The sequence below is a fragment of the Cibotium barometz genome, chromosome 52 (genome assembly GCF_041138505.1).
Source record: "Cibotium barometz isolate CiBa-2024 chromosome 52, ASM4113850v1, whole genome shotgun sequence".
Classification (NCBI taxonomy): domain Eukaryota; kingdom Viridiplantae; phylum Streptophyta; class Polypodiopsida; order Cyatheales; family Cibotiaceae; genus Cibotium; species Cibotium barometz.
Genome location: NC_141097.1, coordinates 34,146,626 through 34,174,595, shown reverse-complemented (window position 1 = coordinate 34,174,595; position 27,970 = coordinate 34,146,626). Strand labels below are relative to the sequence as shown.

Below are 27,970 nucleotides of genomic sequence, written 5' to 3'. Positions count from 1 at the left end.
TCCAATCTCAGTAAATTCCTTCAAGCACCTGAGTGTAGTGTTACACATCTTCCACATCCTCATGCCTCACATCAAAAGACGACAGATGTACTTGCATGCTGTTGAAGGCTAGCATATAAGCGTGAGGGCTGTGCACACAACTAGGAAAGCGTTACACAAACGATGCATGATTTCCACGACATGCAAGCCTTTGCCACAACTTACTTCATGCATGCAGTACTCTTGTGAAAAAGCACACATTGTGTGTGTGTGTGTGTGTGTGTGAGAGAGAGAGAGAGAGAGAGAGAGAGAGAGAGAGAGAATCCTAGTCTTTTGATGTGCAAGCCCACAAAGCTCACCTGATTCAGAAAACAAACTCAAACCAAGGATTGAGACCGAGATTGGCCTGATAATGAGTGTGTGTGTGTGTGCATGCGCGCGCGTGTGTGTGTGTGTGTGTGTGTGTGAGAGAGAGAGAGAGAGAGAGAGAGAGAGAGAGAGATCACTTGAGTCGAAACTAGAGCACACAATCACAAGGGTCAGACACAAGTGCTACACTTTTTGCCATCTTGCATAAACTGCTCATTACTGCGCACAAGCTTACATTGTAAGTTTCTGCACCAAGCAATGCAGCATGCATACATAGAAATGCATTCAGTAGTATTGTAAATACGAGCCACTTGCATCAATAAAAACCCTCTCAACTCATTTCATTAAAGTTGTGAACCACTGTTGTGCCCACATATTCAGCAACTATATTAATCGTCATGCAACTTCCTTCTCTTCTTTGCTGCCTTGGTGTCGAAAAACACAAGTGCCAGCTGGTTTGACAGACATGAAAGCTTCCTTCTCTTCTTTGCTGCCTTGGTGTCAAGAAAGTAAAAGTGCCAGCAGGTGACTGCTTTGCTTGACAGAAAAAAGTCCAAGCCCATGCAACCCCCTTCCTCTTCCAAACCTAACGATTGAACAGACCAAGAAGCTTGCTCATCAAGTAGTCAGTACAACCAGCGGAATAATCCTGGTTTTCTCTTAGAACATTATCGATTTCATATATGCATACAATTTTACATCGATTTCAAATGATTTGGGAAAAACAAGCAACCAAGACAACCAAGCAAACATTCCTTTCGTAACATCATACACATCTAAAAACTGCACAGCTGTCCAAAGGAATCAGTAAAACATTGTGCATGCCTTCTCCCTCCCCCAAACATGTGTTAAAGAAATGCAACATCAAAACCAAAATCTTTTAAAGCAGCTTCTGTCCATTTCTTCAGCATCCCACTTCCCAAAACCAATGCACCAAAATTACCACCATCAAAATCCTCATGTTTATAAACCTGGAGAGGCTTGCCTTGCCTGTAAGACCTTTCAGAGACTTCATGAATAGGACCTTGATTTACGTGATACTCACCTGTGGCTATCTCAACCATCTGAAATCCCCTACATTAGAACCAATCAACCATGATTGAGCTAGGCCCCTTTCTCCTAGCTCTAATCAGTGCTATAGATAGGCTTCTCGTCTCTGCACGGCACAGAAAGCTTCCCCACGGAGAATGTAAGATCTCCACACACCAAGTCCAAGGAAAATTTGACCTAGAATAGAAACCCTAACGACGTTGTTGTACGCATTACATGACCACGACAGATTGTGGCTAACAACTCACCACCCAACTGTAGGTTCAATGCCTCAAACAGCCCTGAGCCTAAGGTCTAATCGCCACAAGCCTGCTTAGTACCAATGGCCCCAACCTAGCGTACCATTCTATTAGGCCAAACCACACACCTTGCAACTCCATGGCCACGAGATCCAGAATGCTTCCTTGGTAGCTCCAAGCCACCACGTGACTACGTGACCTCTTTTACCTAATAAGTGACCCCACGGTCACTTATATAGTAATAACCCGGCTATTATTGACCCTTGCTTTATTTATAAGCTTTTAGCCATTATTAACCTTAAGCTATTAATTATAAGCTATTAATTAATCTAGACCTCTTCTTGATAGAGCCTAGCGCCCTTAGCCCACGTGTGAACCCTCCAAGTCCCCACACCCCGAGTAAGCCTTAATCCTAATCTTGGGTTAGCCATAGCCTGCTTACTACCAATCCAACTGTCACCATTTTCGGCATCTCCAAAATTCATGTGTGGATGGACTTTGGATGCCCAAAAGATCAAGAATGTACAAGCTTTGGGAATGGGGGATTATCCAGTACAGAGGACCAAGTGATCGTAGCATGGTCCATGCACTTGAGACGGTTTCTTGGACATAGAAATGGGTTTTGGAGCTCACGTGTCAAGTGGAAAGTATGTATGGCGAACTCTTGAGGATTTGGGAGAGATCAAGCAATGAAACAAGTTTCTACATGGTGCTTACATGTATTTCTCATGTGGTGGAACACAAAGAGATCATCTCCTAAATTTTAGGAGAAGTTGCTATTTTTGGCAATCTCCAATGGAATTTTTGTTCGCGTAATTACCTCCGGAATTCAACAAAGATCGTTGCCAAAGCGCCGATGTGAAATTAGCTATCATCTGGGATATTTTTAGAGCTGAAGATTGTGGAATTTTTGGCCTTTGGATTTGGGACATGTGACAGATAAGAGGATAAAAATGAGACAAGTGTTCTCACACTTGTCAATTCAGCTTTACACATGGCATTGTAGCATTTTCTTGCTTATTTGAACATGAGAGAGTTATCTCTTGGACGAGTTTGAGCTTCAAGGAGGTTTTTGGAGGCTGAAAACTCTGATTTTTCTGCATTTCTCTTCATTTCTAAGCCCACCATAGCCATATCCAGCTTAGGGAAGATGATTTTCACTACTCTACACCATCTTGCACACCCCGGAAGGCTGTTTTTCAGCAAAACAGTCCTAAAGCTTGCTGAAATTTCTGGCTTTATGCGATATACAGGTTTTGGCGCTCATGGATGCAACATACAGGCTGTTATACAGGTTTATGAGCTCATGAATGAGTCACATGGGCTGGTTTAGAGGTTTATGAGTTCATGGATGAGCCACATGGACTCGTTTACAGGTTTATGTGCTCGTGGAAGAGCCATATGGGCTGTCAATACAAGTTTATGCGCGTATGGAAGAGCCATGTGGGCTGTTATAAACGTTTGTGCGCCTATGGAAGGACATGTTGGATAGCCATATTTGTCATGTGCACAGTGTGTATCTACCGTGTGTTACACGCACACAAGACTACAAGGTTTGGGGAAGCTTGGAGCTACGCAGGCTGATTAGTGAGCTAACGGACGGGCACCCAAGTATGGGCGGACGGGCGCCCAAGTGTGGACGCCCGATGACCGGCCAAGAGCCTATAAAAGGGTGGCCAAGGTTAGTCATTAGTCATATAGAGTCTTGCATGTTTTGTGAGAGCTCTATGGTCTAGAGCCTAGATCTGGTGCAGACGTGCACCTGCTTTACGCAACCGAGGCCGACAGCAATCTCGAGGCCCGCGAGGGTAGCTTCGCGGCGGTATGGGACGTTGCGAGGTAGAGATTGGTCGGTACGTCAACCTGGTTAGCTCAGCTCATGGCTCAGTGGGGACAGCCAAGACTGTGGGCTTGCCCACGACTGTCATGGTTGGGAGGTGAGTCAGGCCTGCACCCCCTTCTTGTTTGTTTGGTTTGTTAGCAGGTTTCGAGTCTTGTACCAGGAGCGTTCCACGAGGAGATCCTTTGGGATTTTGACAATGGTATCAGAGCGTGTCTCGTGAACGAGCAAGTCGGTAGGTAGAGAAGAAGACAGGTATGTGTTCAAGAAGCTTGCTGTTTTGTTTATGCATGCTGCTGTTTTTTCAGATAGTATGTGCTTTTTCATCAAAGAACCCGTGATGGACAAGGTAGTCTAGTAGGGTTGCTTTGTTTTGCAAGAAGAAGGCTAGATTCGGTGTTTGTGCAGTCGCACGAACTGTTGAGAGAAAACCAAAAAAAAAAGCTTTTGGTTGAACGCGAGAGAGAGAGAGAGAGAGAGAGAGAGAGAGAGAGAGAGAGATGCGAAGAAGGTGATCGTTGGCAGTCGCGTGCTGGTCGTGGGCTACCGGCTGTTGGGAGCGCACACATTAAGTCGGCCAGGCCTACGTAGGCAGTCGGCAAGGCCTACGCAGGCAGGCGCCTATGCCTACGTAGGCAAGCGCCTAGGCCAGGCTGGGCGACGGCAGCAGACAGCCACGCATACCTGAGCGTAGGTGGCGCCAGCAGAAACAAAAGCGCCTATAGTTCGGTCGGTGACGGCAGTAGCGCAGGTGACGAAAGCACACAAGCCGGCGGCGCTAAGTCCAGAGGGGGGGAGGGAGGGGAACCAGAAAAAGCATTCGACAATTTGGGTGCTTTTGTTTTTTTTTTAGATTAAACTTTTTTTTTTAAAGAGTTTAAAGGCCCCCTCTTTAAAGGTGTGTTTTTTTTAAGAAAGCAGAATATATATATCCATATATATATATATATATATATATATATATATATATATATATAAACACAAAAGCAAAAGCTCAAGTTGCTTTCTGGGAAGGTTATATAAACCCCTTAAGTGGGCTTCTTGCCACACATCTCTCAAGTTTTCAAGCTCTCAAGCTCTCAAGTTCTCTAGCACTTTTCTTGTGCAAGATTGAATTTTCTCTCCGCTTGCATTATTGTGGAGGATGGGTCTCTGTCTAATTAATTTTCTTTGAGGTGTACTAGTTTTACTTATTCTATAGTGTGCAAGATAAGGTTCAATAGAATAGGTATCCCTCTCTGTGATCGGAGGGTCTATGGTTCTAAGCTATGATACCATGTTGGATTTCTTGGTGGATCCCAAAAGATGATTAGGGTCATGGTGAACGCAATAGAGGATTAATCTAATCACATAAGATTAAGCTAATGACAAGAAGCAAGTGAGAGTGTAGTATTCCATTAGATGATAGACTTAGGTTGAGTACATATGATTAGGAGTGAGATTAGGTACTAATCTCCACCTAGAATCTCTAAACCATCTCCTAGATTTGAGCACCTATAAGTGAGCACCAAGTGCCTAGTTTTGAGGGCATGGAATCTTCTCCCCCCCCTGATCTCCACAAGTTTCTGTGCTCAGGTAGAGGCCATCCTCGACCACTTTCATTGCTTGGTAAATGTTGCTCTTGACCATTGAACCATATGCCCTTAGCCACTATGCCATGTACATGATATTTTGGTGCATATTTCAACAGCCTTACCCTAGGTTGGCTCAGCCTCATGACCACCTAGGTCCTACTGCACCCTCTTCATGTATATCAAGCTACCATCCGGTCCCCTTTCCCATGCGATGCAGCCACACTGGTTGCTTTACTGCCCATCCCTATCTGCCAACATCAAAGGGCAAAAGCAAGGGGCAAAAAACTACCAACCATGTTGTGGTTTTGTGCTCGACAAGGAGGCGATTTTCAGCTTGCATGACAAGGGTGCTTTTTTATCCTCTCTCAGATCCTTGCACATCCGCACGAGAAATTTCTCTTTTCTTGCTTTGCCACATCCATGCAGAAAAACCATGGCTTTCTTGCCAAAACAGCCCGCACAAGGGTACTATCTTGTACATCCTTCATGCCTCAAGTTCTAGCACTTGTAGGTCTCCACAGACCATGCCCAAGGAATTTCTAACCTAGAACCAAAACCCTAACGAGGTTTCATAGACCAAACATCATACGCATCGTTTGACCGCGAAGAAAGATTGTGGCTAGCGACTCACCAACCAAACATAGGTTCAATGTCTTGAACCACCCCGAGTCCTAAGATTTAATTGCCACGAGCCTGCTAAGTACCAATGGCCCCAACCTAGTGTCCCCCCATACCACTGTTAGAAGTCATCTCCTGACTTCACCAGACACCAGGGCCTCTGTTGTGGGTGTGCCCGCCCTTTTAGGTGTTTTCTCATTTTTCCTCACTCCCCGTATTTTTCCCCCATTTTTCCTATTTTTTATGTGGCTTGGGTGGCAGTCCTGTGTTGGCAGGAGGGCCTATGAGCTAGCTGACTGTACCTTCAGGTCCCCGACCTCAGATATGTACTAGCCGACAGAGGACAGCTGGCCGACTGGTGATCTTGGATGGTCGTGGAGGTTCAAGCCCTGTCGGCTGCCTATGAACAGGCCGACTGCATCTTTGGTGCCATATAAAATGGCCCCCAGCCCCTTGCCACTTTGTGTCTTGTATTGTATTGTATTCGGGATCTTCTTGTGTATATAGAGCAGAGTTACACGCCTCTATCTCTCTCCTTCTCTTGTGCTGTTTTTCTGCAGTGTTCTTGCTCAAGTGTTTCCAGATTTGATCATCATCTCCGCTGCGTATTCTGACAGCCACTAGGCCGAACCACCCACCTTACAACTCCATGACCACGAGATCTTGCACGCTTCCTTGGTAGCCCCAAACCACCGTGACTACTAGCCCTCTGTCTAATAAGTGACCCCAAAGTCACTTACATGGTAATAACCTGGCTATTATTGGCCCTTGCTTTATTTATAAGCTCTCATGCTTTATTTATAAGCTTTTAGCCATTATTAGCCCTAGGCTATTAATTAAAAGCTCTTAGCCAATCTAGATCTCTTCTTGCTAGCACCCATAGCCCACATGAGAACAGTGAACGAGGCCTCCAAGTTCCACGCACTGGATAAGCCTTAACCCTAATCTTGGGTTAATCCTAAGCACACGCTTCTAGCCCTTATCATATGCATGTCAAGATGTCGCAGAGAAGTTGATGTTTGTTGTGCAAAGACAAAACGCACGACATGTTATGTACCTAGACACTAATCTATGGATTAGGAAACTAATCCAACGAGGTTAGGGGGGACCGAGATTAGGGATTAACAAGCTAATACTTGGCTACGGTTCCTCGATTAATAAAACAAGTTTAATGGCCTTTCATAGCAAGTTAGCTATTTATGGCGTAGTTATCACTATATAAGTGAGAGTTGCACTGTTAATGGTCTAGCTTGGACCAGAAGAGCAGACATGCTCATGCCACGCAGATGGCGTGTACATAGGTTGTCGTGCCAAAGGCCTACGGGTAGGATTCAGTGGTAAGGGACACCAGAGTTAAGACACGGGCCTATGGGGCCCTAGCCTTGGCTCAAGGGAGAGTGGTGGATGCCTTGAGTAGAGTTGGGGAGGTGAACTCTTTGAGCTTCATCGAGATTAGCTCTGACTTTTATGACTCTTTGAGAGGACCATGTGAGACCAATAGTCACTTTGGTCGGTATTGGCAAAAGGTGCAAGAAGGCAGGGAGCTCCATAGATTTAGATCAAGACTTAGGAGTCATGCCATCTGTGAGTGTGGCACGTGGTCAATTCCTCATTCCGAATGGATTATTGTTCCGGAATGAGAAGGTTTGTGTTCCGGATAATGCGAAGATTAGGAAAAGGATCCTGTATGAATGTCATGACACTCCTCTAGCAGGTCATCCAAGGGTACAACAACGAACATATGATTTAGTAAAACGGACGTTTTACTGGCCTAAGATGAGGGCGTATGTTCAAGACTATGTGGTAAAGTGTCGTCAATGTCAAGTGAATAAGACTAAATGCCTTAGGGCTGGAGGTATGTTACATCCTCTAGAAATCCAAGGAGGTAAATGGGAGAGTATTTCCATGGACTTCATTGTAGGTTTGCCACGGACCAACAGAGGGCATGATGCTATCCGGGTAGTAGTAGACTGATTGGCGAAGATGGCACGATTTTTACCTACAAGAGTGACATTGAAGGCAACCGAATCGGCACAACAGTTTGTTGAGCAGCTTTTCAGGTTGTATGGACTACCTTTGATATAGTTAGTGAGAGAGATTCGAAGTTTTCTAGACATTTCTGGTAGCTAGTTTTCCAGAGATAAGAGACTACACTGAGTATGAGTTTCCCTGATCATCCTCAGTCTGATGGGCAAACAGAGAGGATGACTCACATTTTTTGGAGGATATGCTTCGTGCATACATCTCTGAGAGACCATCAGATTGGGAGAAGTACATCCCAATGGTTGAGTTTGCCTATAGCAATGCTCAACATGCAGCTATTGGTTATAGTCTGTTTATGTTGATGTACGAATACCAGATCTCTATCAATAGTTGGACTTAAGGATATTCAGATTGATGCGGCTAGAGATTATTTAGCAAATATGTAGGAAATGCTAGTCAATGCACGAGAAGCTATCACAAGTGCACAAGATCGTGCACAATTTTATGCTAATAGGCAGCATTCACTAAGGGAGTTTACCAAGGGAATGCTAGTTTATTTGACAGTGCCCAAGAGTTCAAAGACGCCACGTACGAGGAAGGTTGGAAATTATCCCCTAGATATTGTGGACCTTACAATATCTTGAAAAAGATTGATTAGAGTTGTCTCCAATTGTGAAAGTTCATCCAAGCTTTCACGTCAGTCGACTAAAAGAGATGCTAGGAGCTGAGGATAACCTTGTTGACAACTTAGGAACAAGCTGATCCCTGAATATAAGATTAAGTGGAAAGATAGGGTACCGGAGGACTCAACTTGGGAGTCCCCAGCTCGTTTGAGTAAGTGCTTTCCTAATTTCATTTAAGAGTAAATGTTTGAAGAGGGAAACAATGTTATGTGCCTAGACACTAATCTATGGATTAGGGAATTAATCCAACGGGGTTAGGGACCCTCGAGATTAGGGATTAACAGGTTGATACTTGGCTACGCTTCTTGGATTATTAAAACAAGCTTAATGGCCTTTTATAGCAAGTTAGCTATTTATGGTGTAATTATCACTATATGAGTGAGAGCTTGGGTTATTATGAGATATAGTTGTGCGGATGTACCACTGACAGTCTCGCTTGGACAAGGAGAGCAGACATGCTCATGCCATGAACATGGCGAGTACATAGGTTGGCGTATCAAAGGCCTACAGGCAAGCTTTGGTGGTATGGGACGCCGGAGTTAGACACAAGCCTATGGGATTGTGCAAGGAGATCAGTGGATGCCGGTCACAGTTGGGAGGTGAGCTAGCTTGTTACCTCGTGATTTGGTTTAAGACTAACCTTGGGTTTCAGCTGAGATTCAGGGAGGACTTTACATGACACTTGGTGGAGTTCCAATACCTCCCAAAGAGGTTCACCTTGCACTTGGACCATCATATGAGAGGTAATATGTGGGTGAGTGGGCTGTTGACAGGGGTAACTTGCATGATACTCTAGTTGGCAGGCCATCAATAATGCAGGAGCAAATGGAGATCAATAATGATAAGACATCCAACGCACCAAGGTTGCCACCTTCTCTAGACATGCTCCCGTACTGCTCTACTCGATAGAGGGTAAGACAACAAATGTGTAAAATCTTTGCTGCTGGAGACGGGAATACAATTCGAAGTGGGGGATATTTTGTGGTGGAGGAGGTCCACCATCCGCCTTGATGAGCCGCTTAAGGAAACATAAGTTTTCCCTATAATCCCTTGTCACCTTTCAAGAGCTAACTTTTTATGCAATGCCTACAAGAGTTCAAACTGCCAAAGGATGAAGGCACATCAACGGGCTGCCTGGACTCCCCAACTGAGTATTGTTATCATGCCGATGCCTATTTTTGGACTCAGGCAGCAGACCCAGTCACCGGGAACTACAGGTCACAGAGTCAGGTATGCTCCCTTAAACATCCTGTAGAACACTCCAGTCTGAACAGGCAGAGGTTGTGTTTCTTTTCCTGTAAGTCAGCACAGCCAATGTAGTACCATAAAACATTAAAAAGAGTGCATTTGGGAGTCAGATAAGCCACCAAGACATGTAATCAACTTGATATGGAAACCTAGATCACAAAAATTCCTGCAACCAGGAAACATGAGCTCTTAATTTCTGTCCATACTGATAGATAGCCGGTGTCAATCTGTTTGTTGCCACAAAAGGCATGCCTCTTGAGAGAAAATGTCAAGAATCTTTGTGCTAGAACCTTGCATTTGACCTTTAAATAGAACAGCGAGCAGTAATCCTGCCCCAAGACCATACACCAATCACTGTAGGGTGTGGCAAAAAGGAGTAAATGTGGAATTGGTCACACAAGAACTAACCTAAGGGTGCTCAAGTGAAATTTGGATGGGTTTAAGGCTAACAGGATTTAGGACTAAAGCTACAGGTCTGGGTTTCCAATGATTTTCAGAGTGAGGTGCCACTTGGGAAATTAGGGTTAAGGCTAAGGGATGAGCAGACCAAAGAAAACAGACATTAGGGTTGAGAGAGACCTTGTATCAGGCGTTGAGCTGATCGAGCTCGGCCTTGAGTTGCTCCATCTTGAGGCCCATGGACCTCTGCAGGGCTCCCTTGTCGGAGTCTGGAAGCCTGGCGAGGAGACCCTGATACTTGTTCAGGACCAGCTTCACGGCCTCGCGGGCGGTCTGAGCCTCCTCGTCGAAGTAGACGGTGTCCTTGGACTCTATAGCCATCTCGATCTCCTCCCGCGCCTCTGCAAACTTGGAGTTTATCTCGTCTACTTCACCCGAGTAGTCTGAGGCGCCCGACGCAGACGACGATAGAGCCTGCCGGCCCGTCCACATAGCTGTTTGCGCGGGGGAGGACGAATTCAAGGCTCGCCTTGAGGCTGACACGAGAACGCCCAACGCTCTCCTGCAGGCCGCCGCCATAGCCAAGCGCAATGAAAACTTGACGCTTAGACGCTGTAGAGTTCGTATTCATGAGGATCTATAGAGTGGTATTTGATTGAGTGGCTAGTGTGCTTTTCATTTCACCTTGTAAAGTGTCACGACCTATTTATTGGTATAACAGCGTGACATGTCATTTTGTAATAGAGTGAAGTGTCATTGTTGATGCAAATGATGAATTGCGTCTTTCAAACTTTTTTTTTAATTACAAAGTAAGTAGAATATCACCAACAATAGACCAACAAAGATAAAGAGGACCCACAAGTCTTCTTCATAATAACCAGAAAGGGGTTACCACCGAGAGTGATGGACCACCAAGGGGTTATCCACCCAGTAAAGTCACCATTGAAGATGGAAATCTGTGGTGACTCACATCCCCACAAATAGACGATAATGTGCTCCCTTTCTACCTTCACCATCACAACAATTACCTCACCATCAAAGAAACAACTAGCAACAATGAAGCACTTGCCACGCCAAACCTTTCACGGCCATTGCCAATCAATTTGTTGAAACCAAACAACACTAGGAGATTACAAAGTCTAAGATTACACACTAGTGAACTCAATTCAGAGATGACTAAGTAGTATAGAAAATGTGTAAAAAGCCTAAGAACCATGATTCATAGCATGTAGGTTTTCATATCCACCATAAACCTCTGGCAAGAAACAAGAAAGAAGGGGGTTGTTCCTGCACCCTTTCTACAAGAACTCGAAAAACAAAAGAAGAGAGGAGGGCGATGAGTGAGTATGACTCTAGCAGCAAGGATGATGTCCACACCCTCTTCATCTCTAGCCTCCTCGGACGATGTCAAGGAGCATGAGATCTACAACCTCCTCTGGAGCCATCACGACTATGAGTCATGTCAGCTCAAATACACACACACACACACACCCTCTCTCTCCACACACCCCCCACCACCTAGGTACGTTGGCTCACTCCTCGCCAAATTTAGTTCAACATAGATTTTACGGTTATTCAAATACTATTTTTTGGGTTTCCAATGATTTTAAGGTTCTCATGTCTGATACCCCTTCACATAATGTCTTAAGATCTCCACTATTCAAAGTGCCTTTCACTATTTTTCATACTTTTTTCATGCCCTCTTGCTTTCTCTTTCTTTTCTTTGCCTCTCTCTCTCTCTCTCTCTCTCTCTCTCTCTCTCTCTCTCTCTCGTGTCGTCAGAGGTTGACATAAACCCAATGAATTGATTGTAACCATATAAGAGCATTCATAAATATTTCATGAATTAACTCCTAACATAATCTCTCTCTCTCTCTCTCTCTCTCTCTCTCTCTCTCTCGTGCACCTACAAAGGCATTTCTCTTATAGAGATTCTTCTCTTGATTCTAAATTTATTAATGCTAAGAACATGATTTATTAGTTTGATTTTGATTCTAATGGTGTACTCTCCGCTTGTGGAAGCAGTTAATAGTTATATAGTTACTTTGAAATAATGTTGATGCTATTTTGTTAATCTATGGCTAATGAATCACATTAGTAGGATCAGATTAGTTTATCTCAAGTCATTGGCCTTATCTTTACTTTGCCCACTGGTAAAATAGTACCCCAAAATAGCTTAAAACTCTAAAATGACTCACAAAAGTCTCGCACTCGTAAATTGTACCATTTGAACTACACTTGCATCATCATGTGTTTGTAGATTAATGAACCCCGTGGTGTATGGTACACACTGACTCACTCCAGTGGATTGGGTTCAATTCCCAACACGGCCATACTTGCTGTTGTCATTCTCTATGTAGATGGCATGCTAGTGATAGGCACCAAATGAGGATTTCATTACAGCCTTCAAGGTTGACCTTGCCTCTAATTTTGAGATGCTAAATCTTGGTCTTTTGCACTACTACTTGGGTATGCAATTTATACAACAAAGATGATGGATGGTATAGTCATTAAGCAATCAAAGTACATTAAAGCACTACTTAAGAGGTTCAATATGAAAAGTTACAAACTAGTCTCTTCACCACTACTTAAGAGGTTCAATATGAAAAGTTGCAAACTAGTCTCTTCACCAATGTAGCCACGTGTAAAGCTTAGTCTATAGGATATCAATAAACCATTCGATCTAAACACTTATGAGAGCTATTGAATGCCTAATCTATTTGTAACTCACAACCAGACATCCAATATGGTGTGTCACACCATTGGAGCCTCATGTAAAGCTTAGTTAACATGATGTCGGTGAACCATATGATCTAAACACTTATGAAAGCTGTTGGATGCCTAATCTATTCATGCAACTCACAACCAGACATCCAGTATGGTGTGTCACAACTTTCAAAGCTAATGCACTGCCCAGACACTAAGCATTAGAGCAGTTAAATGTATCTTTAGATACTTGCAAGTATCTTTACTTGCAAGGCACTCAAGATATTGGATTGTTCTATGGCAAGGGAGGTGATTTATAACTGCAGACCTTCAGTGAATCTAACTGTGGGTAGACATGATAGTCTACATTTAGAAATTGTTTCTTTATTAGCAATTTGTACATATCTTGGCTAACCAAGAAGCAATCAACTGTGGCACCATCATCCTGTGAAGCTAAATACAGAGTAGCATTCACTATGATAGTTAAATGTGTATGGTTGAGAAGATTGGTGGAGGATCTTTGTGTCCCTTCAGACACTCCTACTCCTATTCTAAGTGATTATCAGAGTGCAATGGTAGTTACAAAGTATCCTACCTTTCATGCCAAGACCAAGCACATTGAAGTGCATTACCATTATGTTAGAGAGAGACTCCATGTAAGAGAGATCAATCTGACATATTACAGTACACATGACAATGTGGTAGATCTTTTCTCTAAAGCCTTATCACGTGAAAAGTTTGAGGCCTTCCATAAAGCTTTGGGCCTCTTCCCTTTCAGAGACTAATCTACAATCCCTATAAACCTCAAATTTCTATTACAAGGGGATTTGTTAGAAATTTGGTAGTACTATAGTGTGAGGTCGTGCACTTATTATGCCATGGGCACTTTTCTCCCACTGGGTTTTTCCCCATGGCCATTAGGTGTGAACGGACACTTTAGGGTTAGCTAGTGTATAAGTTGTCCTTTGAGCTTGCCAATCTTTCTCACATTCTCTTTAAACTTTACAGAGAGCTTTATCTCTCTTCTTTGGCTTACCAATATCTGTCTCCTTTGAGCTTTCCATGGCCTTTTTTATCCCACTGGGTTTTTCCCCATGGCCATTAAAGTGTGAACGGGCACCTTAGGATTAGTCAGTATATAAGCAACCTCATCCTCTGGGTTACCAATATCTGTCTCCTTTGAGCTTTCCATGGCCATTTTTGTCCCACTGGGTTTTTTCCCATGGCCATTAAAGTGTGAACGGGCACCTTAGGAGGATTAGTCAGTATATAAGCAACCTCATCCTCAGTTTAGGGTTGCTTGCTCATTTGTGTGAGTCCAGCTCTCCATTGTGTGTGAACTATCAAAAAATGACTAGCACCGGCAAACGAACTCTGATTGAGGAGCTTTCTTTGCGGAGAAGAGCTACAGGGCAACTGTACTGTCCTCCATTTTTTAGTTCGCAGGCGTTCATGGGCATTGCGGGTAAGTTTCGATTCTCTACAGAACTCTGCTTTTGGAACTACAAGAAGGGCGATTGGTTGTGCAGACACTGTGTGTACTGTAAAGAGGTCTTAAAGTTGTCATTGGGTGTATGTATACAAATTGAGGTCACTGGTTGTGACAGTTTGGGTGCAGTATAGTATCGTTGCAGAGAATACAACAGTTTGTGCAAGTCAAACAAGAGTAGTTTTTTTTAGTAAATTTGTATTGTAGACAAGATGTCGATTCATGGAATAAACCAAATTGTTGCAAAGAAGCTTGACAAGAACAACTTCCATGATTGAAGGTTTAGATTTACAAATTTCTTGATGGAAAAAGGTTAACGGGACTGCATTGAAGGTGAAAACGAGGAGTGTAAATTTCTCCTCTGGCGTTACATCATGTATGGCTGCAGTAGGACTCCTATTCATAATATAAACTACTGTAGACACAGCCACTATCAATGTTTGTGCTATCTTTGCAATGTGCCTATTTTTTCAATGAGAGCAATGTGCCTATTTTTCCATTGAGCAACTCCATTTTGTTGCAGAGTGTATCTACATATGTAAATTGTCTCTAAATCCCATTCTTTCGCAAGAATTCAGAGAACTCATTGGAGAAGTATTCTCCTCTTCCATTTGACCTTAGGCACTTCACAGCTATCTATTTTTCAACCATCACTCCGAAATTCTGAAAATGAGTGAACACTTCAATCTTCTCCTTCATGAAATACACCCACACTTTCCTCGTGTGGATGTTACGTAGCCACCCATAGACATAGTCTTTACAGGACCCCATACATCTGAATGCACAACATCTAGTACATTCCTGCTCACATTTTTGTCATGTGGAAATACATACTTTGTTTGCTCTCCAAATTGACATGCTTCACATACTTTCTACATAGACTTCATTCTTTACACATTTACATGCCCAATTCTCTTATGCTAAATGTTTGTATCTGCAACAACTCTTGAACCATTTGCAAACATTGCAGCACTCACTTCAGGTATATTTACATTCAATGTAAACATTCTACCCACTCTGTTGCCTTTTGCAACCAACCTGCACTTATCTTTAAAGTCTTCTACATAACAGCATCAGGGTTAAACCGGACTTACAAACCCTGCTCAATCATCTTGCCAAATGAAACTAGATTCTTTGTAATGTTCAGAACATGAAGTACATCTACAAGGTACTTTACCTTGCCGTCTTGCATAGACAATGGCACATCTCCAACATTGGCAATCGGATGAGCAGTGTCATTCCCTGTTTCAACAAAACCTGGTCTTTGAAGACTCTTCATTTCCTTGAACCACTCGCCCATGACTTGTCATGTGGTTCAAAGAACCTAAATCATTATACTATACATTATCCTTACATGCTGCTACATCATTTCCAGACACAACATTAACCACATGTTACATAACAAACAACCTCTCATTATCCTCATTATTTGTGTAGGATGCATAGTTGTTTTGTTGCACTTTTCCATTTTGCATGTCACTCTACTTCTTATAGCAACGTGCTTGCACATGTCCAGGCTTACCACAGTAAAAACAGTCTCGTGTATCATTATGTTGTCTTTGCCAATTACCACGGCCTCTTTGACTTCCCCTGCCTCTAAACTGGCCTCTTCCACACCTATGTGTTGTTGTTGTGAATCTTGGGACTGTTATTGCTCTGCTGGCCATAATTCTAATTACCTATTCGGCCACCACCTTGGCCACGTCCATGTCCACGACCTCTACCTCATCCTCTACCTGCACTTGTGTAGAAGGCCTGCTGCTCTGAGCTGTCTTTATTTTGTGAAGACTGTTGATCTGCACCCAAATTCTTCTCTTTAACGATCAGCATTGATACCAAATCTATGAAGTTGAGAATGTTCTCCCAAGTCTGAATAGACGTCACACATGGGATTGATTATGAGGAGATATTTGCCCCAGTTGCAAAGATGGCAACTGTGAGAACTATGATTGCGATGGCTGTAGCTAAAGGCTAGTTTTTACATCAGATGGATGTAAAAAATGCATTCTTGCATGGTGACTTGAAAGAAGAAGTGTATATGGATTAGCCACCTGGTTTTGAGGATACAGGTCACCCGCAGTATATATGTAAGCTTCGTAAGGCTTTATATGGGCTGAAGCAAGCTCCACGAGCATGGCATGATAAGATTGCTAAGTACCGTATTACTATTGGTTTTCATATGGCAGATGCAAATCAATCTTTGTATGTGTGCAAGAGTGATAAGGGTATATGTAGATGATCTTATTGTTGGGAGTGACAACTTGGATGAGATTGAGCATGTGAAAAGTCTTCTCAAAAGGAAGTTTGAGATGAAGGATTTGAGAGATCTGCCCTACTTTTTGGGAATTGAGGTCATTCGCACACCTAATGGTATTTGGCTGTCACACAGAGACAATATGTATTAGACATGTTGTCCAAGTATGGGATGGCTAATTGTAAGTCAATCTCGCTGCCATTAGATCAAAATGGCAAGCTTAGTGCGGATGTAGGTTATGTGTTAGAGGATCCCACTATGTATAGGAAGATTGTGGGGAGTTTGATTTATGTCACGATCAGTAGGCCAGATTTAAGTTACATTATTGGCTTAGGGAGCTAGTTTATGTAGGTTCCGCACAACCACATCTGACGCACACTTCGGTATTTGAGAGCCATTGTTGATTATACATTGTTTTATGCAATAAGTGTACCAGTAGAGCTATATGGGTACACAGATGCAGATTGGGCAGGTAGCATCTCAGACAGGAGATCTACCAGTGGATTTATGTTTTCATTAGGGAGTGCTGTTGTGTGACATGGAGCAGCAAGAAGCAGCCCATAGTTGCCTTGTCGAGTACAGAGGAGCTGCGATGGTGGCAGAGTGTGAGGTAGCTTGGTTGCGCAAGCTACTTGCTGATTTGAGGTTGCATGTGGAGAGAAAGGTTGTCATATATTGTGACAATCTTAGCAGTATATAGTTGGCAAGGAACCCAATCTTCCATGTGCGGACGAAACACATTGAGGTACATTACCACTTCATATCAGGGAGAGAGTCTTGGCTGGCAACATTGACTTGGCCTATGTCAGCACACAGGATCAGGTTGCTGACATCTTCATGAAGGCCTTAAGAGCTGAGAAGCTTTGCAGATTTCGAGATATGCTTGGAGTTCATGAGCTAGAGTTAAGCTTGAGGGGGAGTGTTGCGATGTCAAGCTCAACATGAGCTGACACTCACGAGGTGCCTTCATGAACTGTTCGACACTTACATCACTGGCGTCTTCATAAACTGTTCCACATTTACATCACTGGCGAGTTTGGTAGCTAGCACCGACATATCTTCGCCAAAGATTCTACAGCTGAACTACACCGACTAGTCCACACCTACCCACTCTACTTAGCGTGTTCACATTATGGACCGCTTGTATATACTCTATTATGTGTGTTAGTCACTTTATCTTCTTTGTAGACCTCTTTGGTTGTGTGAAGAAGAAGGAGATTTTTCGGCCTCTCACCTTGTATGTTCTCTTCTAGGGTTTGTGTGAGTGTGTGTGTGCTTGCAAGAGCTCAAGCTCTCTTCTCCCCTGCAACTTTAAAAAACCATGCTAACCTATAGAACATATGTCCATACATTTATGAATACATCTTATGGAACTAACACGATAGGTTGGTTTGAATTTTGCTTAAACAAGGGCAACAAATGCTAGCCTTTTAGTAGATATCTTGGATGCAAGGGTATTCCAATATGCCTAGATGCTAGCCTCTCTCGCGAATTTAGAGATGGCTTATTGTTATGATGCTACATATGGTGGCATAGAGGCATTTAGATAGCACTCCAAGTCTATTACTCATCTCATTCCATCTCACTACACTTATAAAGATTGCAAAGTTATTACCCAGCACATACATCAATTGAAGTACTTGTGCAAATGCAAATTGTGCAGGAGTGCTCTCTTATGTGAATAATGTTAGCTTATTACTTATATTAGAGAGCTACATAAACTTGGAGGTCTTGGCTTTCTTAGATACAGTGTCATGTGATGAGATCATGTTTCATGATCAACAAGCAAGATAATCCCCCAAAATTGATGGCCATAGCTTATCTTTCTTCATTTACTAAGGGTTTGCACTAAGGTTTTATGATTGGGTTGAATGTGTCTTTGTTTTGGGTTGCATGTGTCTTGATTTCGTGATGCAATCTAAAAAGTAAGTTTTTTAATCTTTTGGTATACAAAGTGAAGAAATTACTACTATATAGTTTTGCATTTAATCAACCTAGGACACCGAGGCAACCTAGGTCTTCTACAACCATCTCTGTTCTCCATGGATTTTATACATCTCCTAGATGCTAGAGTTTGATTTCATATGCTAGGTTCTCTCTCTCATGTTGGAGTGTTTTTTGGTTTTATTGTGTTTGATACGGCAGGGTCTCTATTGTTTGTTGATACCATTGGCTTAGATGGGCATTCTTATAAGGCTCTTCCTTTAATGGCTAGTGTTATTTGTGTCTTCATCCTTTAGTATATTATAAGGCAAGGCTCCTTCCTTTACTGGCTGGTGTCATTTGTGTCTTCATCCTAAATTTAGTAGATTATAAGGCAAGGCTCCTTCCATGATTTAGATGCCACTATGCACTCAAATGTTAGCATATGCCACCATGGGATGGTTGTGTCAGCAACATCATATGCCAAACGAGAGGTCCCCCTTGTTAGAAAAACTCTCCTACTGTGTCAAGGTGTCTCGACCATCTACAACCCCTGTACAGAATACCAGTGTTCAACAATTTACAATAACTCTAAATGCTAGTATGAAAGGGTCTTGGGACCTATGTCGTATTGCATGAGATAACACAAGAAAGTGCTAAGCAGGGAGCATGCTAGTTAAGGGTAGTCAAAGTGGTGTCCAACCAGGCTCTTCCACATAACCCACATACGGTCTACATCGGCATGGTATAAAAAAGGTCAATCATCATTATGTATTATATATGTTTCTATAATTCTAATTCATGATTCGTCTTGGTTAACATCCCTTGAACTACATTTATGAATCTCTCTTTTTTGGTTTATTAACACTAGATATAAAAGTGAGACTCGATAGCCTTTAGAAACCAAATGCCAGGGGTGCCTCACAACTTCAAGTGTGGCAGCATGAAATATAAAAATATGGGTTACAACATTTGGATGTTAAGGTTATGGTGATGATGAGTACAGATATGATCCTCCTCTCCTTCCCCTTAAATAGGCTCTTACCACACATAATCAACTCCCCCCAATTATGTTGCAAGCATCTAGATGTGTATGGAGTCTTGATGGAGTCTTGATGCTCTAGTTTTGCTTTGGGTAATCTTCTAGTGTATTTGGTTAAGATATTGGAAGAAGACATAATGCAATTCCTTGGTATAGTCTTCTAATGATAAGATCATGTATCATGTGTGAGAGCTTTAAAGAATTAAGAAACTCTTAAGGGGGTGATTGGCCAAGAGAAACATGTCCATTTCCATGTGGGAAACAATAAATCCCTCAATATATATTACTTTCCCCTCTACAAAAAAGCACATCATGTCATAGGTTTCATTCCCAGTGTATCCTAGGCATGTTGTATTGGAACATCATTGAACCGTTCAAGAATTAGGCTAGCAACCCTCATCACATTCCTTTGGCTACCAAGTAGTAGTCATACATAAGTGCAAATACATGTTCATGTGTATGACTTTGTTTTGTGCAATACTATGCATTCATAAAATCAAATCATAACATTATCACGGAAAGGCAAGGGCTGGCCATATACTATCCACAAATATAATGTAACTCCTCATGGTTTAGGCTGGTTTATAACACTTCTTGTGACCTAGCTCTTAGGACTATAGAGACATGGTTGGAAGATGTTGGCAATAGAATTAGGTCGTGTGCATATATATGGTAATCACTGTGATCATGCACATGGAAAACCATGTCTCCAATACAAGGAACCTAGATATCTAGGAAAAGTGCAAACTATGGAAAATGGAACACTTTCCTAGATAGGCTAACTTGAAAATGTAGTGCATAGATTTCTCAATATAGGAAATTTTTTCTACATATGAAAATTTTCCTATATAGAGAAATCTATACTTCACATTTTGTAGTGAGCCTATGTAATGAAGTAGCGACTTCATTAGTTAGATTTAGGGATCATGGTCATGGGCTCAAGTATTAAAGGGGACTCATGGGCCATTATTGTATCTTTTGGACATTTTATCATTTGGACAATCGTGGACCCTTTGGCTTATGGAAGGCTATTTCCATCCTCTTGGTGTGAGAGGTTAGTTCACTTAGGCATCATGGCTTTTTGTATGAGATTATCTTCTTAATATATGCAAGAATCCATGGTGATTTCCTACATCTTAGGTTCCAATTTTCCACCCGTAAGGTTACCATTTCTATGTGCGATTTCATGGCTCTACCACCACCCTTGCGTTCTTGATAAGAAATTAGGGTTTCTCAGCTACTTTGGGGATTTAGGGGTTTCTTGCAAAAATTAAGATTTCACTCAAATTTTTTGGGATCTAAGGTGTTAGCTTCCTCCCTTCTCCTAACTCTCCTCTACCCTTCTATACCATTGATTTGCAATAATGAATATAATTTTAGGGTTTCTTAGGAGAAACAGGGCTTTGCAAATTTCCTTCAAGATTAGGGTCTATTTCTTGAGCTTTCAATCCATAATCCTTTTTCCCTTGATCTCCTCTACACACAACTATGCACTCCTTGATCAATTTAGCTAAGGGCAATAGGGTTTTGGGAGAAAACAGGGTTTAGAGCAAATCCTTACAATCAAGGGATTCTCTTCATTTCTTTTTATAATGCTTACATTGCCTTGAACCTCTACATACTTGGTCATTTCACAAGAGGGGGAATGTGAGAATAATGCAATTGAATAATAATAATTAAACTAATAGATTAGACCCTTTAAAGGGAGTAATCTTTCAATTCTATGAGACTTTCTCTATAATGTAATCGATCATCAATAGAAAACAATCAATCAAATCATTTGCTCTCTCTCCAACCCGGCGTGTATCATCTCCCTCTCTTAGTAACTACTCACACACACACCCACACACACACACAAACACACACGTTTTGACTTTGTATTAAGCACTTAATCAAGCATACATATCTGTATAATTATCACAAGATAGAAGACCTAGAAGAGCTTAGGGTTTTATGTCTTCTGATATTATGTAACCAATGCTAGAAATTAAGGCTTCATGTAAATCCTGCAGGACCATTGTGTGTGAATATTGGTGTGGATGTTTGAGCAGAGAATTTCATGTCAAGCGAGAAGAAGTCTTCGAATAAATCTTCTTTCTCCTTCGCAACATCAAAACATGATTACAACATGAAGACTATGAAGCTAAGATTTCACAAGCTACTATCCTACAGCCATAATTCACAAGGAGCTTTTTTTCATTCTCTAAATATGGGGGGGGGGGGGAAAGAATCACTAGATAATTCCATAGATATAAATGAGCATACCTAGGAAAAGTGCAACCCATGAAAAATGGAATACTTTCCTAGATAATCTGTAGTAGTGAAGAATCACTAATGCAAAATTTGGAAGCTAAGATGTGAATCACCATGGATTGTTGCATGTATTAAGAAGATAATCTCATACAAAAGCCATGATACCCAAGTGAGCTAACCTATGAGCAAGAGGATGGAAATAGCCTTCCATAAGCCAAAGTAAGAAAGCTAAAGGCTCCATGATTATCCAAATGATAAAATGTCTAAAAGATACAATAATAGCCCATGAGTCCCCTTTTACACTTGAGCCCATGATCATGATCCCTAAATCTAACTAATGAAGTTGCTACTTCATTACAAACCATCCCTTCCCAAAGATTTTATCCTCAAAATCTATCATATGTACAAGTATGCATCAATGAGAAGTGACGGTTCCATCATGCCTATAAGACCATAAAAAGTAGATGGAGAGATCTCCAAAAGTAGCCATGTCAATAGCATAGTAGGTGTAGAACTAGATCCTCCAAGTATTTTAAAAAAATGTCAGTCTTCTCTGTATGGTCCCATGAATAGAGTCTCTAAGGAATGATTGAGTGAGCCTTCAATCAATCTTATAAAACTTCAACCCATAAGCTTTGACTATCCAATGAAGAATAATCTTATATGTACGAGACTACCTGGACATCCATGTCATAGTTGAAGCCCTTGCAATTCCTTCATAGAAACACCTTGAAATGGGCTGCAAATGAGTTATGCACAATATCAAAACATCCTCTCGTCTCATAAGTATTCATCATAGTAGCCATTGGAGTCTATTACGATAGAGAAAAGACCTTAAAATTTCCTCTAGAAAATCTGTCCAAAAAATTACAGAATATATATCTCCCCATATAAGAGGCAAAATGTCCATAGGAATCATGCTACATGGTTAAGAACAATCTTCCATAGATAGACCTTATTTTGGCACATAGGAAAGTGGTTGCCATGTAGCTTCATTCAAGGGTTTTAAATGCTTTCATTTAATAAGGAACTCTTCTATGCTTCTATTCCTCAACTCTCTTGTTCTTCTTTCCACAATCCTCTCCAGAGCTCATAAATGATATCTCCTTCTTCATCCATAGGTGGAAGCTCTTTCACCTCTTGAGGTATAGAACCCACATACTTATTGAGATTAGATGTATGGAATACATTATGAATTCTTGTAGAAGAAGGAAGGTCAAGCTTGTAAGCCAAATCACCAACCCTTTTGAGTACTAGGTATGGACAAACTTGGGGTTGGTAGAATCCTTGAGAGGGTTGTGGTGGCTCTTTGGTAGCTTTGAGAGTACATAATCTCCTTCTTGAAACTTCACATCATGCCTATACTCATCTACATTAGCCTTCATAACCGTTTGGGCTTTCTTCGTATTGTCCTTGCATAGTTGAAGAAGTTGGCTTATACTCTCTAGCCAATGGATTAACCACCTTGTCTGCTAGAAGGCTATGGATGGCACATGCACTTGATACCCATAAAGAGCATCAAAGGGAGACATCCCAATTCTCAAATGCTTGCTTAGAATTATGGCAAAATTCAACAAGATATAGCCATTCATCCCATGAAGATTGTATGTCATGACAATAATGCCTCAAATACACCTCAAGCCATTTGTTGGTACACTTCATTTTACCATCTGTTTGAGGATGATAGGATTTAGATGGAGTAATTTGTGTACCCATTTTCTCATACAAATATATCCAAAGATTTCCCATGAATTTATCCATGTATCTTGAATACATTCTCCATGAATTGTTTGGCAATTTGAGATGCTCCATATGTGGTCTTAGGAGCAATGAAGTGAGCTAATTTGGTAGGCCTATCAACCACCCCAAATATATTTGATCCCACCCATTCTTAGTCATGGGAAGACTCGTAGTCCACTTCCCATCCCGAATGGGTAAAGGTGACTATCCTTATTCCTTTAATATGAAGAACATTCCATCATAAACTTGTTGACATATTTCCACATGCATTTCCAAAAGAAATTCTTGCTCACTTTGTCATAAATATTTAGCACACCAAGATGACCCACATGCATCTCATGAAGCACCCTAGGTATGAAGGATGAAGTGGAAACAAGATACACTCTATCCTTGTATCATAAGAGGTTATTGTGACGCTCATAATGAGGGATATATTCATGATCACCTTGCTGTAATTTCCTGTGCATATGGGCAGAACCCTTATTTAAAAGATATTCCTCTTCAATCCCTTTGATCTAATTCCTATAAACCTCCATGAATGATGTCAGAGTGCATCAACTAGAATGTGAGTAACTCTCCCATTGATGGATCCCACCAATCTTAGAGTACTTGGGCCCTTGCAACTTGCCTTTAGCTCTTGAGATATAAGCAAGCACATGCTAAAAATTTAGAAATTTCTGACTTTTGAGACATCATGTCAATCACAACGTGTCCATCATGCTTACCCCTAGGATCAAATGGGAATTCATTATCCATTTTTATAAATGAGCAGTCCTCTTGTAACTCCTCATCTTGCGTATCTTCATGACAATCCTCAAAATTCTCATTCTCGTGAGAATCATTGGCCTCCTCCCCTTCATCCATGAGAATCATAGTGGCCACAACTTTCTTAGTTTTACATATATGCTTGGGTGACCATATCTCTTTGCACTTAAAACATAAGCCCTTGCTTCCCAACTATTCAATCTTTGGATCATCCATCCTTTGAGTCTTGTTGGAGGTTTGTAAAGGCTTTTTGTTAAAAGAATTCCCCTTATTTACATCAAAATAGGAAGATGGTGGTGTAGGAAGAGAGTTTATATTCATGTTAGAATTAGTAATAAGTGGCTTGTGTGAATCCTTCATGAATGAAATAGGCTAAGATTTCCTATATTTATGCTCATAAAGCTCCAATCTCATAGCCTCCTTGAGAGAAATTTGGCCTTTAAGCTGATACATCTGATTTAATGAAGGAATCCAACCCATGTATGAACATTTTTATCTTCATTTCCTCATTTATACATGGAAAGCTTCATGAAACTTTTAACATATTCTCCCACCACCATGTCCTTTTGAGAGACTTCATATTATTGCTTATGGTACCTATCAAGTACTAAGGGTGAAGTGAAAGCCAAATTAATCTCTTTTTTAAGATCTTCCCATAAGTGCAGCGTATTTCCTGATCCATATCGCCTAGACCTTAGATGACATGCATTTTGTATCATTAACTATTCTAGATCTGGCGATTCCAATCTTAGATCGTGGACATTTTTTGATCTAATCTCTAGATCATTGACAATCCAAATTGCGCTTATATTAAGATGATGGACCCAATCCTTGGATTGTCAAAACATTCGGAATGCTAGACTTCAAGATTGTTACCTATCCAAATTGTTCTACTGTTCGAATCGTTTGGCTGTTCAGATCGTTTGGCTTCTTGATCGTCCATCTATTATCCTGATTATCATTGATTTGATTGGATTCTTAAGAGTGGGAAAAAAGAAGAAAACACAAAAAGATTCACATATGCATTTTGCATGTTTTTTCCTTTCCCTTTTAACTTTATTGTTTTCATGTCAAAAATCTTTAAAAATACAAAAAACATTACAAAAAATCATACAAATTCATTAAAAACTCAAAAACCATAAAAGAATATCATAAAAATAAATTTCCCAAGCAATTTTGATGCTAGATGAAGTGCATTTGTAATTAGGCAGAATCATTACCCTATCTTATTCTAACTTGACCTTTGAATATGAGACACGCCAACGTTAGGGAGTGGTATTGGACCATGATTTAAATTAACCTCCCTTATTATGCCACACACAAGTTCGGAAGCAGAACAAGAAGCCTTCACAACGCAAGAGACTAGACCAATATTATGGGGTATGAACCCTGTAACGTTTTTGCAACAATAAATGAGAATGTAGCTAGGTGAGTGTCAAGTATTCGTGGGTGAATCATCAAGATGGGCTGAGAGAGCTCAAGAAAATCGTTTCATTGGAGAGAGAGAGAGAGAGAGACGAGCCATGAATGAAAATGTTAAGGAACAAGTTCGCACTCAAATTGCAAAAGAAACCTATGTGCTACAACGCTATGGGTATAATGAATCTAATAAGGTTCCCATCCGCATTGACCATGATGGGGGCTCTTAGAGTGATGGTCACTTTCGGCTGTGCTAGTGTGTGAACCAAAGATCTTGGATAACCCAAAAGTGGTAGTCACTTCATGCAAACAAACATGAGTTTTATGTAGATCTTGAGGGAAATACGTGTATCCCTATGTGAGGACACCTCATATTAGATTGTTTGGTGTGCCGATTGGGACACAAGGACCTTATAGAGTCCTTGAAAGTTCGAGAGCTTTCAGGGATTCAATCGCCGCCGTGAGTGACTGAACCTCTAAACTTGATAGGTAGATTCTTTTTTAGGAGACTTAGGCTAGTTCGAGGATGCCCAAAGGAACCTCTTCAGCATCACCAACACATAGAGGGATATGGAGGGAAGCCATAAGTTTCCAGTTGCACTTCTAGTTAGCATGTGTTATCATCCTACCAGTGATTAAATGTTATATGTGGATGAAGATGGTAGCATATGCACCCCAAGAGCGATCAGGGAAGTTAGAAGGATAGAAAGTTCTAGGTAAGGAAGAATTTTTCCATCTAACATAGGCTTGGAGCAAAGGACTTCAAGGCCACATGAGTGAGGACCTCTCTAGAGGAAATGACCTCGAGACTAGGAAGCTTAGCGCAGCAAGGGGAGCATTTTCTTTTTACTCTACAAGGTAAACAAACCACAAAACCGAAGCTAAGGTGAGGCTTCCCTCCACATTAGACCCAATCCGGGAGGAACATTCAACTTTCATAGGGATGAGAACCATTAGGCGAAAGCCTTTCGAAAGAATCAGGTTGGTAACCCTAATTGAACTAGTGGTGCCAATTTAGTTAGGATGGGGAATTTTGAGAATTGAAGGCCAAGAATTAACTTTCTCACTCTACTCACACCCAATGGAGCTCAAAGCTTATGTTTTTAGAGTGGATTCAACCACTCATTACAATTGCGAAGCTATTCCTTGGATTAATGAAATAAGATCAAAGTCTTGTGGGCTTCAAAATCATGCAAAAGATCAATAAAATCAAGGTTTTCTACTTCCAATGTAAATAGAATGGCATAACCTAATGTAAACAAGCACAGGAAATATTGGGTGATCCCCCACCAATTGTTAGGAATTTATGGAAGAATGAAGCTAACTAGTCCCCATCGGTGGTGCCAAATGTGTTCAAGTTAAGTGCTTACCGAATGATTACCTTTGAGCTGCAAATATGGGTGCTCTACCTCATTCTCGCATCCTCACTCCATTGTCACGCTTGAATGCTCCATGGCTATGGGGGTGAAAGAAGAGCTCTCTATGCATTGATCAAGGCAAGAAGAGAATAACCTTCGTGGTGGTTCTCTCTCACAAAAGGTGGATGAAGAAGAAGAAGCTAATGAGAGGGAGCAACATATAAGTAAAACTATTCAAGCAGGCAAACCATCCTTGCATGCAAGAATCCAATAGAACACATGATGCAAGTAAGAGAATAGAAGAAAAGAGCTCACAAGTATTCTATTGCAAGGGAATGAATACATATTACTTAGCGTTAAAATGAATTTATGTACAAGTGATTACTTTCACACTAGGCCGACCAAAATTAAAAAATGGTCCGACCACTATTACTAGCCTTAAACAAGTATGTACACGAAGTCCTTAGACTTTTTTTAAAGGACATATCTTCATAGGGTTGCAGGGCCTTGAAGTCCAAATTGCATCACCGTATCTTACTTAGACTACCAAGAGCCTATTGGATTGGTAAGCTATTGGGCATGGTCGTAATGATGAGTGGTCCTTATATAGGTTACGATGGCCTTCCTGTGTGAAACATTTTGGTTACCACATTTAAGTATGGTCCATTATATATGAGATTCTTTGGTAACACTATATAGCTTATGAGGACTTTTGTATGTAAAGCATTTTAAGTACCACATTTTCGTGTAGTTTTCAAATGTATTATTTTTTGTGTATAATGTTCATTTAGGTTTCCAATTATAGCTTTCATCATTTACAAAATTTCAAGTTTTGAGAGAGAGAGAGAGAGAGAGAGAGAGAGAGAGAGAGAGAGAGAAGAGATTAGATTGTAGGAGATAATGTAATTTTACAGGAGAGAGTGGATTACCTATTGAGTTGGAGTAGATTTGTGCCTATGTCCAACCCATCATCTTGGGACCAACCCAATAAGTTAGTTTTGCTACACTAAAGTGAACACACTACATAATTTGTTTGAGA

General features: G+C 41.2%; 1 protein-coding gene across 2 annotated transcripts; it reads right to left on the bottom strand.

Moving 5' to 3' along the window:
* Window positions 1-518: 518 nt before the first annotated feature.
* Window positions 519-10,642, bottom strand: LOC147609090 (embryogenesis-like protein). 2 transcript variants are annotated; one of them, XM_086788580.1, is made up of 2 exons: window positions 10,163-10,642; window positions 519-958 (listed from the first exon to the last, which is right to left on the bottom strand). In XM_086788580.1, exon 1 carries the CDS (start codon window positions 10,559-10,561, stop codon window positions 10,169-10,171), a length of 393 nt encoding a protein of 130 aa, XP_086644706.1. In that variant the 5' UTR covers window positions 10,562-10,642; the 3' UTR covers window positions 519-958; window positions 10,163-10,168. The 2 variants fall into 2 exon arrangements, with proteins under 2 accessions (XP_086644706.1, XP_086644705.1); XM_086788579.1 differs by having other exon boundaries at window positions 519-934.
* Window positions 10,643-27,970: the final 17,328 nt, after the last annotated feature.